Source organism: Anomalospiza imberbis, unplaced genomic scaffold, assembly GCF_031753505.1.
Source record: "Anomalospiza imberbis isolate Cuckoo-Finch-1a 21T00152 unplaced genomic scaffold, ASM3175350v1 scaffold_82, whole genome shotgun sequence".
In the NCBI taxonomy this organism is placed as follows: Eukaryota; Metazoa; Chordata; class Aves; order Passeriformes; family Viduidae; genus Anomalospiza; species Anomalospiza imberbis.
Window position 1 is genome coordinate 318,344 of NW_027100436.1, and position 15,344 is coordinate 333,687.

The 15,344-nt window shown below is 64.0% G+C and overlaps 2 protein-coding genes across 2 annotated transcripts in view; both read right to left on the minus strand.

Annotated features, from left to right (window-relative positions):
- Window positions 1–1,477: 1,477 nt before the first annotated feature.
- Window positions 1,478–5,570, minus strand: LOC137467851 (ragulator complex protein LAMTOR4-like). The gene is made up of 4 exons (XM_068179264.1): window positions 5,529–5,570; window positions 4,717–4,884; window positions 3,843–3,960; window positions 1,478–1,673 (listed from the first exon to the last, which is right to left on the minus strand). Exons 1-4 carry the CDS (start codon window positions 5,568–5,570, stop codon window positions 1,576–1,578), a joined length of 426 nt encoding a protein of 141 aa, XP_068035365.1. The 3' UTR covers window positions 1,478–1,575.
- A 1,366-nt stretch (window positions 5,571–6,936) lies between these two features.
- Window positions 6,937–15,344, minus strand: part of LOC137467855 (chromodomain-helicase-DNA-binding protein 3-like) — a 70,137-nt gene continuing 61,729 nt past the window's right edge. The window contains 5 exon segments of the mRNA XM_068179267.1: window positions 6,937–7,046; window positions 9,648–9,720; window positions 9,722–9,778; window positions 12,623–12,786; window positions 14,350–14,545. Of these exon segments, the coding sequence (XP_068035368.1) occupies window positions 6,952–7,046; window positions 9,648–9,720; window positions 9,722–9,778; window positions 12,623–12,786; window positions 14,350–14,545 (585 nt within the window). The 3' untranslated portion in view covers window positions 6,937–6,951.

The following is a 15,344-nucleotide window of genomic DNA, read 5'->3' on the forward strand; positions in this document are numbered from 1 at the left end:
ACGGTGGGGACAGCTTGGGGACACGGTGGGGACATTGCCGGAGTGGCAGGGATGGCTCTGGGACAGCGGGGACCATGGGGACAGGGCCACCACCAGTGCCACCTTCAGGACATTGGGGACAGGGGACCATGGGGACAGGGCCACCGCCAGTGTCCCCAGAGCCTCAGGGCCACTTCCAGGGCCTTGGGGACACTGGGGACAGGGGACCATGGGGACAGAGCCACCCCCAGTGTCCCAGGGCCACCCCCAGAGCCTTGGGGACACTTTGGGGACAATGGGGGGGTCGCTGCCACTGCCACGTGCCACGGAGGGGACACCTCGGGGACACCTCGGGACACGGCCTGGAGCCGCGCCCACGTGTGGGGTCGGGATTTTGGGACATTTGGGGCCTGCAGTGCCACCCCCGGGTTGGGGACGTTGGGGACAAGGGTGGCACCTGTGTCCCTGATATTTATTGCCAATAAAGAGACCTGGATGTCACCTGGTGATGCCACCTGGATGTCCCCAAGGGTGGCCTGGATGTCACCTGGTGATGCCACCTGGATGTCCCCAAGGGTGGCCTGGATGCCACCTGGTGCCATCTGGATGTCCCCAGGAGGGTCTGGATGTCACCTGGTGGTGCCACCTGGATGTCCCCAAGGGTGGCCTGGATGTCACCTGGTGGTGCCACCTGGATGTCCCTGAAGGTGGCCTGAATGTCACCTGGTGCCACCTGGATGTCCCAAGGGTGGCCTGGATGCCACCTGGTGGTGCCACCTGGATGTCCCCAGGAGGGTTTGGATGTCCCCGAAGGTGGTCTGAATGTCACCTGGTGCCACCTGGATGTCCCCGAAGGTGGTCTGAATGTCACCTGGTGCCACCTGGATGTCCCCGAAGGTGGCCTGAATGTCACCTGGTGCCACCTGGATGTCCCAAGGGTGGCGTGGATGTCACCTGGTGCCACCTGGATGTCCCTGAAGGTGGCCTGAATGTCACCTGGTGCCACCTGGATGTCCCCAAGGGTGGCCTGGATGTCACCTGGTGGTGCCACCTGGATGTCCCCAAGGGTGGCCTGGATGTCACCTGGTGCCACCTGGATGTCCCCAAGGGTGGCCTGGATGTCACCTGGTGCCACCTGGATGTCCCCAAGGGTGGCCTGGATGTCACCTGGTGGTGCCACCTGGATGTCCCCAAGGGTGGCCTGGATGTCACCTGGTGGTGCCACCTGGATGTCCCAAGGGTGGCGTGGATGTCACCTGGTGCCACCTGGATGTCCCCAAGGGTGGCCTGGATGTCCCCAAGGGTGGCCTGGATGTCCCCAAGGGTGACCTGGATGTCACCTGGTGCCACCTGGATGTCCCAAGGGTGGCCTGGATGTCACCTGGTGGTGCCACCTGGATGTCACCTGGTGCCACCTGGATGCCACCTGGTGCCACCTGGATGTCCCCAAGGAGGTCACAAAGCACCACAGCCACCCTCGGACGTCGTTTATTGTCCCCACGGGGGGGGGGTGGGGGATCTGGGGACGCTCTGGGGACAGCAGAAGGTGGCCCGGGGCGGTGCCACCCTCCTCTGGGGACGCTCTGGGGACATCCTTCACACGGCCACCGGCTCCTGGACGTGGCGGTGGCGCTTGACCACGAAGAGTTTCTGTCCCGAGACGGTGACGAGGAGGGAGTGCTCGCCAAACACCACTGGGGACAACGGGGACAGTGGGGACAGGGCCACCCCCGGTGTCCCCGGGGCCACCTCCCGTGTCCCCGGGGCCACCTCCCGTGTCCCCAGGGCCATCGGGGACAGTGACAGGCAGGGAGTGCTCGCCAAACACCACTGGGGACAACGGGGACAGTGGGGACAGGGCCACCCCCGGTGTCCCCAGGGCTACCTCCCGTGTCCCCAGGGCCATCCCGGTGTCCCCAGGGCCACCTCCCGTGTCCCCGGGGCCATCGGGGACAGTGACAGGCAGGGAGTGCTCGCCAAACACCACTGGGGACAACGGGGACAGTGGGGACAGGGCCACCCCCGGTGTCCCCGGGGCCACCTCCCGTGTCCCCAGGGCCATCCCGGTGTCCCCAGGGCCACCTCCCGTGTCCCCGGGGCCATCGGGGACAGTGACAGGCAGGGAGTGCTCGCCAAACACCACTGGGGACAACGGGGACAGTGGGGACAGGGCCACCCCCGGTGTCCCCGGGGCCACCTCCCGTGTCCCCAGGGCCACCCCCGGTGTCCCCAGGGCCACCTCCCGGTGTCCCCAGGGCCATCCCGGTGTCCCCAGGGCCACCTCCCGTGTCCCCAGGGCCACCTCCCGTGTCCCCAGGGCCACCGGGGACAGTGACAGGCAGGGAGTGCTCGCCAAACACCCCTGGGGACAACGGGGACAGTGGGGACAGGGCCACCCCCAGGAGGGACATTTGGGGACAATTGGGGACATTTGGGGCCATTTTAGGGACAATTGGGGCATTTTGGGGCCATTTTAGGGACAATTGGGGCATTTTGGGGCCATTTGGGGACAATTGGGGCATTTTGGGGACATTTGGGGACAATTGGGGCATTTTGGGGACATTTTGGGGCCATTTTGGGGACATTTGGGGCCATTTTGGGGACAATTGGGGACATTTGAGCCATTTTGGGGACAACTGGGGCATTTTGGGGACAATTTGGGGACAATTGGGGACATTTGAGCCATTTTGGGGACATTTTGGGGCCATTTTAGGGACATTTGGGGCCATTTTGGGGACAATTGGGACATTTGGGCCATTTTGGGGCCATTTGGAGCCATTTTAGGGACATTTGGGGCCATTTTGGGGACAATTGGGGACATTTGAGCCATTTTGGGGACAACTGGGGCATTTTGGGGACATTTGGAACCATTTTGGGGCCATTTGGGGCCATTTGGGGACGTGGGGCCATCTGGAGCAATTTAGGGACAATTTGGGGCCATTTTAGGGAAATTTGGGACAATTTTGGGGCCGTTTGGAATCATTTTGGGGCCATTTTGTGACATTTTGTGGCCGTTTTGGCCATTTGGGACCATTTTGTGGCCATCTTGTGCCATTTTGTGGCCGTTTTGTGGCATTTTGGGGCCACTTTGTGCTGTTTTGGGCGATTTTGGGGCTGTTTTGTGCCATTCAGGATAATTTTGGGGCCTTTTGTGCCATTTTGGGCCATTCTGGGGCCGTTTTGTGCCATTCTGGTTCCATTTTGTGCCATTCTGGGGCCGTTTTGTGCCATTTTGTGGCCATTTTGGGCCATTCTGGTTCCATTTTGTGCCATTTTGGGGCCGTTTTGGGCCATTCTGAGCCATTTTGGGGCCATTTTGGGCCATTCTGAGCCATTTTGGGCCATTCTGAGCCACTTTGGGGCCGTTTTGTGCCATTCTGGTTCCATTTTGTGCCATTCTGTGGCTGTTTTGTGCCGTTTTGGGCCATTTTGGGGCCGTTTTGGGCCATTCTGGTTCCATTTTGTGCCATTCTGGGGCTGTTTTGGGCCATTTTGGGGCTGTTTTGTGCCGTTTTGGGCCATTCTGGGGCTGTTTTGTGCCATTTTGGGGCCGTTTTGGGCCATTTTGGGGCCATGTTGTGCTGTTTTGTGCCATTTTGGGGCCATTTTGTGCTGTTTCGGGCCATTCTGGGGCCATTTTGGGCCATTTTGTGGCCGTTTTGTGCCATTCTGGGGCTGTTTTGTGCCATTTTGTGGCCATTTTGTGCCATTCTGGGGCCGTTTTGTGCCATTCTGGTTCCATTTTGTGCCATTCTGGGGCCGTTTTGTGCCATTTTGGGGCCGTTTTGTGCCATTTTGGGGCCGTTTTGTGCCATTTTGGGGCCGTTTTGTGCCGTTTGGGGCGGCTCCTGCCCGAGGCTCACCCGAGAGGCGGCGGAAGGGCGGCTCGTGCCCGCGGGGCAGCCGCAGCCCCAGGGCCGTGGCCACCAGGCCCTGCAGGACGGTGGCCGTGTGCTCGTCGTTCTCCAGGTCCCCCGAGGACTGGGGAGGGAAAATTGGGGATTTGGGGAACCCCAGAATTCTGGGAATTCTCAGGGGGAAGAGCCTGGAGAAAAAATCCCCAAAACCGGCACCGAAATGCAGCAAAATCACCCCAAAAACCGGCCTGAGAACCCCCCCCTGCCCCCCCCCAAAAAATTCCCGGAATTCCTGGGGATCCCAAAAAACTTTTTGGGAATTCTCAGGGGAAGATCCCCAAAAAAAAATCGGGGGAGCCCAGAGGGGGGGAAATCCCAAAAAATGCAACAAAACCACCCCAAAAATGGCCTGAGACCCCCCCCCCCCAAAAACCACCTGGGGACCCCCACCCCCCCAAAATCCCCAAAATCCCTGGGGATCCCCCCAAAATTTTTTTGGGAATTCTCGCTCCAAGATCCCAAGAAAAATTTGGAGCCTCCCAGAGGGGAAAAAAAGAAAAAAAGTCCCCAAAAATGCCCCAAAAACCTCCCGGGAACCCCCACGTTTTAGGGACCCCTCCCCAAATTTAGGAACACCCAAAAAATGTTCGACCCCCCCCCAAATTTTTTCCCCCCCTCCCCCCAATTTTTACTCCCCCCCCAGATTTTGAAACCCCCAAATTTTTCCCCCCGCCTCCCCCCAAAATCTTTTTGCCTCCCCCAACTTTAGGGACCCCTCCCCAGTTTTTGGGACCTCCCGATTTCCAGCCTGCCCCTCCCCCAATGGTTTTGGGGACCCCTCCCCCACCCCCCCAAAAAAAAATCCGCCCCTCCCCCTCACGGCCAGCACGGCGCCGTCGCTGATGACGAGGTACCCGGCCTGGGCCGGCACCCGCTCCAGGCCCTGCGTCAGCGCCGCCGTCTGCAACCAGTACAAACCAGTATAAACCAGTACAAACCAGTATAAACCAGTACAAACCAGTATAAACCAGTACAAACCAGTACAAACCAGTACGGGCCGGCGTCATCCCAGGAAGCACCGGGAACGGCCGGAGCCCCCCCCCCAGGGACCCCCAGTTCCCCCCAGTCCCCCCCAGGAAGCCCCAGTCCATCCCAGTCCCTCCCAGTCCCCCCCAGTTTCCTCAGTTTCCCCAGCCCAGTCCTCACCATGGCGACGCTCCCGCTTCCCCCTTTCCGGTCACGTGACCCGCCCTCAGTGCCCGCCCCGCTCCCTCATTGGTTCAGAGTTCCTCTCGTCGCCGGCCTTTCCGACCAATCAGAGTTGGCTCCCTGGTCACGTGGGCAGAGGCACGGTGAAGTCGCTGGCTAGGCGGGCCGGAAGTGACGCTCAGTCCTCCGGCGCTCATCTCTATGGTTTCCTCCACGGAACCGGAAGTCCCGCTCAGCCCGCCGCCGCTTCTCTCTATGGTTCTTCCACAGACCCGGAAGCGGCGCTCAGTCCTCCAGCGCCCGTCTTTATGGTCCTTCAGTCCTCCAGCTCCGCCCCCGAAATGCCGGGATTTGGGCAAACGGCCCCAAGGAACGGGCGGTCCCTTCCCGGCCACGCCCCCCCCCTCCAGTGGCCAAACCCCAACTCCTGGTGGCCACCACACCTCAGGCGACCACTGCCACCGTAGCCACGCCCATCCCAACGGTTGCCATGACCGCCGTGATGGTAGCCACAATCATCTCCATGGTAGCCACGCACGCCACCCCACCCCCAGGTGAGCACTGCCACGGTAGCCACGACCATCCTGACAGGAGCCACGACCAGACCCGTGGTAGCCACACCCAACCCTGTGGTAGCCATGCCCATCCCCACGGTAGCCACGACCATCCTGGCAGTAGCCACACTCATCCCTGTGGTAGCCACACCCATCCCCACGGTAGCCACACCCATCCCCACGGTAGCCACGCCTATCCACACGGTAGCCATGACCATCCCCACGGTAGCCACAACCATCCTGACAGTAGCCACACCCATCCCCATGGTAGCCACAACCATCCCCAAGGTAGCCACACCCATCCCCGTGGTAGCCACGCCCATCCCCACGGTAGCCACAACCATCCCCATGGTAGCCACGACCATCCTGGCAGTAGCCACACCCATCCCCGTGGTAGCCACAACCATCCCCATGGTAGCCACAAGCATCCCCATGGTAGCCATGCCCATCCCTATGGTAGCCATGCCTATCCACATGGTAGCCATGACCCTCTCCATGGTAGCCATTACTATCCTGACAGTAGCCGCACCCATCCCCACGGTAGCCACACCCATCCCCGTGGTAGCCATGCCCATCCCCGTGGTAGCCATGCCCATCCCTATGGTAGCCACGCCCATCCACACGGTAGCCACACCCATCCCCATGGTAGCCACACCCATCCCCGTGGTAGCCACGTAGCCACGCCCATCCTGGCAGTAGCCGCACCCATCCCCACGGTAGCCACGACCATCCTGGCAGTAGCTGCACCCATCCCCATGGTAGCCACACCCATCCCCACAGTAGCCACACCCATCCCCACAATAGCCACGCCCATCCCCACGGTAGCCACACCCATCCTGGCAGTAGCCACGCCCATCCCCACGGTAGCCACGCCCATCCTGGCAGTAGCCACACCCACCCCCACAGTAGCCACACCCATCCCCACGATAGCCACGCCCATCCTGGCAGTAGCCACACCCATCCTGGCAGTAGCCACGCCCATCCCCACGGTAGCCACACCCATCCTGGCAGTAGCCACGCCCATCCCCACGGTAGCCACGCCCGCCCCAGCAGTAGCCAAAGCCCGACTCCCGCTCGCCACCCCCCAGCCCCAGCTGGCCCCGGGCGTGGCGAGCGCGGAGGCGGCTGCGGTAGCCAAGGAAGGATCCGGGGTTTATTCGCTGCGGTGAAACGCGGGGGGGGAGGGGCGGGCAGCGCCCCGCCCCCCATAAATCCGTATTTATAGAATTCCATATTTATAACCCCCCCCGCCCCCCCCCCGCCGGGCTCGGGGCCACCCCGGGGGCGGGGCTGGCGAGTGGGGGGAGGGGCGGGGGAGGGGAGGGGGGGGGGAGGGGGCGGCCCCCCCCCCCTCAGTCGTCGATGCAGATCACCTCCCCCCCCCGCGGCTCCTTCCGCTCCAGCGCCTCCGCCTCGCGCTTCACCAGCACCGCGGGGCCGTTCGAGGCTGGGGGAGGGGCGAGGGGGGTCAGGGACCCCCACCCACCCGTGAGACCCCCACCCACCCGTGAGACCCCCCACCCCACCCGTGGGACCCCCACCCACCCCTGGGAACCACCCCAGAGACCACCCCCACCCATGGGAACCACCCCACCCCCACCCCGCTTCACCAGCACCGCGGGGCCGTTCGAGGCTGGGGGAGGGGCGAGGGGGGTCAGGGACCCCCACCCACCCCTGGGACCCCCACCCACCCGTGAGACCCCCACCCACCCCTGGGAGACCCCCACCCACCCATGGGAACCACCCCACCCCCACCCCGCTTCACCAGCACCGCGGGGCCGTTCGAGGCTGGGGGAGGGGCGAGGGGGGTCAGGGACCCCCACCCACCCCTGGGACCCCCACCCCACCCGTGGGACCCCCACCCACCCGTGAGACCCCCACCCACCCATGGGAACCACCCCCCACCCATGGGAACCACCCCACCCCCGCCCCGCTTCACCAGCACCGCGGGGCCGTTCGAGGCTGGGGGAGGGGCGAGGGGGGTCAGGGACCCCCACCCACCCCTGGGACCCCCACCCCACCCGTGGGACCCCCACCCACCCATGGGACCCCCACCCACCCATGGGACCCCCACCCACCCCTGGGAACCCACCCATGGGAACCACCCCACCCCCACCCCGCTTCACCAGCACCGCGGGGCCGTTCGAGGCTGGGGGAGGGGCGAGGGGGGGGTCAGGGACCCCCACCCACCCGTGGGACCCCCACCCCACCCGTGAGACCCCCACCCACCCGTGGGAACCACCCCCACCCATGGGAACCTCGAGGGAACCACCCCCACCCATGGGAACCACCCCCCACCCCCCACCCCGCTTCACCAGCACCGCGGGGCCGTTCGAGGCTGGGGGAGGGGCGAGGGGGGGGTCAGGGACCCCCACCCACCCGTGAGACCCCCACCCACCCGTGGGAACCACCCCACCCATGGGAACCACCCCCACCCGTGAGACCCCCACCCACCCATGGGAACCACCCCACCCCCGCCCCGCTTCACCAGCACCGCGGGGCCGTTCGAGGCTGGGGGAGGGGCGGGGGGGGGGTCAGGGACCCCCACCCACCCGTGGGACCCCCACCCACCCCTGGGACCCCCACCCACCCATGGGACCCCCACCCACCCGTGGGACCCCCACCCACCCCTGGGACCCCCACCCACCCATGGGACCCCCACCCCTGGGACCCCCACCCACCCATGGGAACCTCGAGGGAACCACCCCCACCCATGGGAACCACCCCCACCCCCACCCCGCTTCACCAGCACCGCGGGGCCGTTCGAGGCTGGGGGAGGGGCGAGGGGGGTGTCAGGGACCCCCACCCACCCCTGGGACCCCCACCCACCCGTGAGACCCCCACCCACCCGTGGGACCCCCACCCACCCATGGGAACCACCCCCACCCATGGGAACCACCCCAGAGACCACCCCCACCCATGGGAACCACCCCCACCCCAACCCCGCTTCACCAGCACCGCGGGGCCGTTCGAGGCTGGGGGAGGGGCGAGGGGGGTCAGGGACCCCCACCCACCCCTGGGACCCCCACCCACCCATGGGAACCCCCCCAGAGACCACCCCCACCCATGGGAACCACCCCACCCCCACCCCGCTTCACCAGCACCGCGGGGCCGTTCGAGGCTGGGGGAGGGGCGAGGGGGGTCAGGGACCCCCACCCACCCGTGGGACCCCCACCCACCCATGGGACCCCCCACCCACCCCTGGGAACCACCCCACCCATGGGAACCACCCCCCACCCATGGGAACCACCCCCCACCCCAACCCCGCTTCACCAGCACCGCGGGGCCGTTCGAGGCTGGGGGAGGGGCGAGGGGGGTCAGGGACCCCCACCCACCCCTGGGACCCCCACCCACCCCTGGGACCCCCACCCACCCGTGGGAACCACCCCCACCCCTGGGACCCCCCACCCACCCGTGAGACCCCCACCCACCCCTGGGAACCACCCCCACCCATGGGAACCACCCCCACCCATGGGAACCCCGAGGGAACCACCCCCACCCCACCCCCCCAGGGACCCCTCCCCAAATGACCCCTGCAAGGACCCCCCCCAACTTCCCCTCCCCCACCCAATGACGCCCTCAGGGCCCCCCTGAGACCCACCCCATTGTCCCCAGTGGGTGTCCCCAGTGTCCCCAGTGTCCCCAGTGTCCCCAGTGGGTGACCCCAGTGGGTGACCCCAGGGATGTCCCCAGTGGGTGTCCCCAGTGTCCCCAGTGTCCCCAGGGATGTCCCCAGTGTCCCCCCAGTGTCCCCATTGTCCCCAGTGGGTGTCCCCAGGGATGTCCCCAGTGTCCCCATTGTCCCCAGTGGGTGTCCCCAGTGTCCCCAGGGATGTCCCCAGTGTCCCCAGTGTCCCCAGTGGGTGACCCCAGGGATGTCCCCAGTGTCCCCAGTGTCCCCAGTGGGTGTCCCCAGTATCCCCAGTGTCCCCAGTGTCCCCAGTTTGTTCCCCCAGTGTCCCCAGTGGGTGTCCCCAGGGATGTCCCCAGTGTCCCCAGTGTCCCCAGTGTCCCCAGTGGGTGTCCCCAGTGTGCCCCCCCGCCTCACCGGAGATGAAGGAGCCCGGTGGCATCTGGCTGTAGTTGGCCCCCCCGGGGTGGGGGAGGGCTCCGGCCGGGGGGGGTCCCGAAGGTGCCCCCGTAGCTCGGGGGGGTGGCGTAGGGCCCCGGCGGGAAGGTCTGGGGACAGGGACACGGGGTCACCTCCGGGGTCACCTCCGGGGTCACCTCCGGGGTCACCTCCGGGGTCACCTCTGGGGTCACCTCCTGGTGTCACCTCCTGGTGTCACCTCCCACTGTCACCCCCCGCTGTCACCTCCTGGTGTCACCTCCTGGTGTCACCTCCCACTGTCACCCCCCGCTGTCACCTCCTGGTGTCACCTCTGGTGTCACCTCCTGGTGTCACCTCCTGGGGTCACCTCCTGGTGTCACCTCCTAGTGTCACCTCTGGTGTCACCTCCTGGTGTCACCTCCTGGGGTCACCTCCTGGTGTCACCTCCTAGTGTCACCTCTGGTGTCACCTCCTGGGGTCACCTCCTGGGGTCACCTCTGGTGTCACCTCCTGGTGTCACCTCCTGGGGTCACCTCCTGGGGTCACCTCCTGGTGTCACCTCTGGTGTCACCCCCACGGCCAGGGGTGTCCTCAGGACAGGGTGTCCCCAAGGTCAGGGCTGTGCCCAAGGTGGTGGACAATGTCCCCAGGGCAGGGTGACAGGGTGACAGTGTGACAGTGTGACAGGGTGACAGGGTGACAGGGTGACAGGGTGGCAGGGTGACAGGGTGACAGTGTGACAGGGTGACAAGGTGACAGGGTGACAGGGTGACAAGGTGACAGTGTGACAGGGTGACAGGGTGACAATGTGACAGGGTGACAGTGTGACAGGGTGACAAGGTGACAGGGTGACAGGGTGACAGGGTGACAGGGTGACAGGGTGCTGGTGTCCCCGAGGTCACTTACGGGCGGCGGGTGGCTCTCGGTGCCCTTGCTGGCCAGGGGCTGAGGACGCCGTGGTGGCAGGGGCAGGGTGACAATGTGACAGGGTGACAGTGTGACAGGGTGACAGTGTGACAGGGTGACAATGTGACAGGGTGACAATGTGACAGTGTGACAGGGTGACAGTGTGACAGGGTGACAATGTGACAGGGTGACAAGGTGACAGTGTGACAGGGTGACTGACAGTGTGACAGTGTGACAGAGTGACAGGGTGACAGTGTCCCCAGGACGCCGGGGGTCACTTACGGGCGGCGGGTGGCTCTCGGTGCCCTTGCTGGCCAGGCGGCTGAGGATGCCGTGGTGACAGGGGCAGGGTGACAATGTCCCCAGGGCAGGGTGACAAGGTGACAGGGTGACAGGGTGACAGGGTGACAGGGTGACAAGGTGACAGTGTGACAGGGTGACAGGGTGACAGGGTGACAAGGTGACAGTGTGACAGGGTGACAGGGTGACAGGGTGACAGGATGACAGGGTGACAGGGTGACAATGTGACAGGGTGACAGTGTGACAGGGTGACAATGTGACAGGGTGACAGTGTGACAGGGTGACAGGGTGACAGGGTGACAATGGCAGTGTCCCCGGGGTCACTTACGGGCGGCGGGTGGCTCTCGGTGCCCTTGCTGGCCAGGGGCTGAGGATGCCGTGGTGACAGGGGCAGGGTGACAATGTGACAGGGTGACAGTGTGACAGGGTGACAATGTGACAGTGTGACAGGGTGACAGGGTGACAATGTGACAGTGTGACAGGGTGACAGGGTGACAGGGTGACAATGGCAGTGTCCCCGGGGTCACTTACGGGTGGTGGGTGGCTCTCGGTGCCCTTGCTGGCCAGGGGCTGAGGATGCCGTGGTGGCAGGGGACAATCCCAGGACAGGGTGACAGGGTGACAGGGTGACAATGTGACAGTGTGACAGGGTGACAGGGTGACAGGGTGACAAGGTGACAGTGTGACAGGGTGACAGGGTGACAGGGTGACAGGGTGACAGTGTGACAGAGTGACAGGGTGACAGAGTGACAGTGTGACAGGGTGACAGGGTGACAATGGCGGTGTCCCCGGGGTCACTTACGGGCGGCGGGTGGCTCTCGGTGCCCTTGCTGGCCAGGGGCTGAGGATGCCGTGGTGACAGGGGCAGGGTGACAGGGTGACAGGGTGACAGTGTGACAGGGTGACAGGGTGACAGTGTGACAGGGTGACAGGGTGGCAGTGTGACAGGGTGACAGGGTGACAGTGTGACAGGGTGACAGGGTGACAATGTGACAGGGTGACAGTGTGACAGGGTGACAGGGGCAGGGTGACAGTGTGACAGGGTGACAATGTGACAGTGTGACAGGGTGACAGGGTGACAGGGTGACAGTGTGACAGGGTGACAAGGTGACAGGGTGACAGGGTGACAATGTGACAGGGTGACAAGATGACAGGGTGACAGTGTGACAGGGTGACAGGGTGACAGGGTGACAAGATGACAGGGTGACAAGGTGACAGTGACAGGGTGACAAGGTGACAGTGTGACAGGGTGACAGAGTGACAATGTGACAGGGTGACAGTGTCCCCAGGATGCTGGGGGTCACTTACGGGCGGCGGGTGGCTCTCGGTGCCCTTGCTGGCCAGGGGCTGAGGACGCCGTGGTGACAGGGGCAGGGTGACAATGTGACAGGGTGACAATGTGACAGTGTGACAGGGTGACAGTGTGACAGGGTGACAGGGTGACAATGTGACAGGGTGACAAGATGACAGGGTGACAGTGTGACAGGGTGACAGGGTGACAGGGTGACAAGATGACAGGGTGACAAGGTGACAGTGACAGGGTGACAATGTGAGAGGGTGACAGGGTGACAGTGTCCCCAGGATGCTGGGGGTCACTTACGGGCGGCGGGTGGCTCTCGGTGCCCTTGCTGGCCAGGGGCTGAGGACACCGTGGTGACAGGGGCAGGGTGACAGGGTGACAGGGTGACAGTGTGACAGGGTGACAGGGTGACAGTGTGACAGGGTGACAGGGTGGCAGTGTCCCCAGGACGCCGGGGGTCACTTACGGGCGGCGGGTGGCTCTCGGTGCCCTTGCTGGCCAGGCGGCTGAGGATGCTGCGCTCGGACATCTGCAGGCGCGCGGCGATGGGCGGGATGCGGGACAGCGTGGCCGGCAGGCGCGTCACGTCCGCCTTCATGTCGCTCAGCAGCTCCTCCAGCTGGTTCAGCACTGCCCGCGGGGCCGGGGGACAGAGAGAGAGAAACAGCCGCCCGTCAGCGCCGGCGGCCGTCCCGCGCCTACTCGCAGCTTACTCGCAGCTTACTCGCAGCTTACTCGCAGCTTACTCGCGGGGAGGGGGGGGGTGGGAGATACTCACGTGAGAATGGGGGGTGGGGAGAGGCAGGGGGAGGAGCTGGGAGTTACTCGGGGGGTACTCAGAGCTTACTCGGGGGTCGCAGCTGCGCGGGGGGGAGGGGGTGCGAGTAGGCTGGGAGTACTCGGGGGGTTGCTACGGAGTTACTCTGGGTGCATTCCTGACTTACTCAAGGTTTACTCCTGGTCTTACTCAGGGTGTGCCTCGCCCGCACCCGAGATTACCCCAAGTGTGCTCCTTACTCTGAGTATCTCCTCGAGGTACTCCAGAGATACTCCAGGGTTACTCTGAACACTCTGGGGATACTCCTCGGATGCCCCAGAGATACTCCAGGGTCACTCCTGCCTTACTGCAGGCCTGCACACACAGGGCTACTCTGTGGCTACTCCTCGGACACGGCGGAGGTGACTCCGGGTCTGCTGTGGAGTTACTCTGGGGATACTCCTGGCATTAAATACACCAGGGGTACTCTGGGTTTACTCGGCTCATCCCTCCAGAGTCCTCTGGGCTTTGCTCATTAATTACACCGGGGATGCTCCAGGCTTACACCAGGGCGCTCCGGCGCATGCAAACACCGGCGCTCGCTACTCCAGCCTTACTCCCAGCATGCAGGGATACTCCGGGGATACTCCACCAAAACACCCCCGGGGCGAGGAGGGAGGGAGGAAGGGAGGGGACAAGGGATCAAGGCGTAAACTACTCCAGAGATACACACAGGACGGCACTAAGGACATACTCCAGCTTTACACCACAGCTACTCAGCAGAGCCACCTCAGCGCCAAGCCACAACCCCTCCGTGCGCCTCCCTCCTTACACTGGCTTCACTCCGACCTCACTCAGAATTTACTAGGACTTTACTCAGAACTTTACTAGGACTTTAGTCCGACTCCACGCCAGCCTCATTCGGACTTTACTCGGACCTTATGCTGATCACACTGCGACTTTACTAGGACTTTGCTCCGATCTTACTCTGAGCTTACTTGGACTTTACTCCGACTTTACTGGGACTTTACTAGGACTTTACTCCGACTTTACTGGGACTTTACTAGGACTTCAGTCCGACTTTACTCCGACCTTAATCTGCCTTTATTAGGACTTTACTCTGACCTTAGTCCAACTTTATTTGGACTTCACTCCAACCTAACCTGCCCTTATTAGGACTTCGCTCCGGCCTTAACCTGACTTTACTCCGACCTTACTCGGACTTTACTCGGACCTTACTCCGACCTCGCCGGCGCTTTGCTGGCGCCCCGGCGCCCCCCAGCCCCCCAGAAAGCACACGCAGAGCAAGGAGACACCGGGAGGCGGCGTTGGGAGCAGAACCCCTCTTTAATGGCGTCACACAGCGCGTACAGAGCAGCGAGGCGGGCGCTACACCGGGCGTCCGCGCCGGGCGCGCCGGCCCTGCCGCCTCTTACCCTTGTGCAGCACGGCGTTGGCCGGCTTGTTGCCCGCCAGCGACTCCTTGGACAAGTGCTGGTGGCTCTCGGCCAGGCACTCGACCTCGGCGAAGCGCGTGTTGAGGGCCATGGCGGGGTGGCTGGGGTCCTGCGTCATGTTCAGGTAGGCGGCGCGGCGCAGCTGCTCCTCGATCACCAGCGCCTGCTCCAGGAGCTGCGGCGGGGCAGGGAGGGGTCAGCGGGGGCGCGCGGGGCGGGGCTGGTGGGGCCAGGTGTGGGGAAACCCAACAGCTGGAGGGGCCAGGAGGTGGTGGGACCAACCCAGACCTCATCAACATCTGGAGGGGCCAGGAGGTGGTGGGACCAACCCTGACTTCATCAACAGCTGGAGGGGCCAGGAGGTGGTGGGACCAACCCAGACCTCATCAACAGCTGGAGGGGCCAGGAGGTGGTGGGACCAACCCAGACCTCATCAACAGCTGGAGGGGCCAGGTCTTAGGACAAGATTTGAGGAAACCCAACATCTGGAGGGGCCAGGTGTTGGGACCAGGTGTGAGGAAACCCAACAGCTGGAGGGGCCAGGAGGTGGTGGGACCAACCCAGATCTCATCAACATCTGGAGGGGCCAGGAGGTGGTGGGACCAACCCAGATCTCATCAACATCTGGAGGGGCCAGGAGGTGGTGGGACCAACCCAGATCTCATCAACATCTGGAGGGGCCAGGAGGTGGTGGGACCAACCCAGACCTCATCAACATCTGGAGGGGCCAGGTGGTGGTGGGACCAACCCAGATCTCCTTAACATCTGGAGGGGCCAGGTGTTGGTGGGGTCCAGCCCTGACCTCATCAACATCTGGACGACGCAGATGTCCAAGCGCCCAACCCTGGCCTCACCCAACACCGGGAGAGCCCAGGTGTCCAACCCTGGCCTCACCCAACACCTGCAGCCCCCAGGTGTCCAACATTGGCGTCACCCAACACCTGGAGATCCCAGGTGTCCAACCCTGGCTTCAC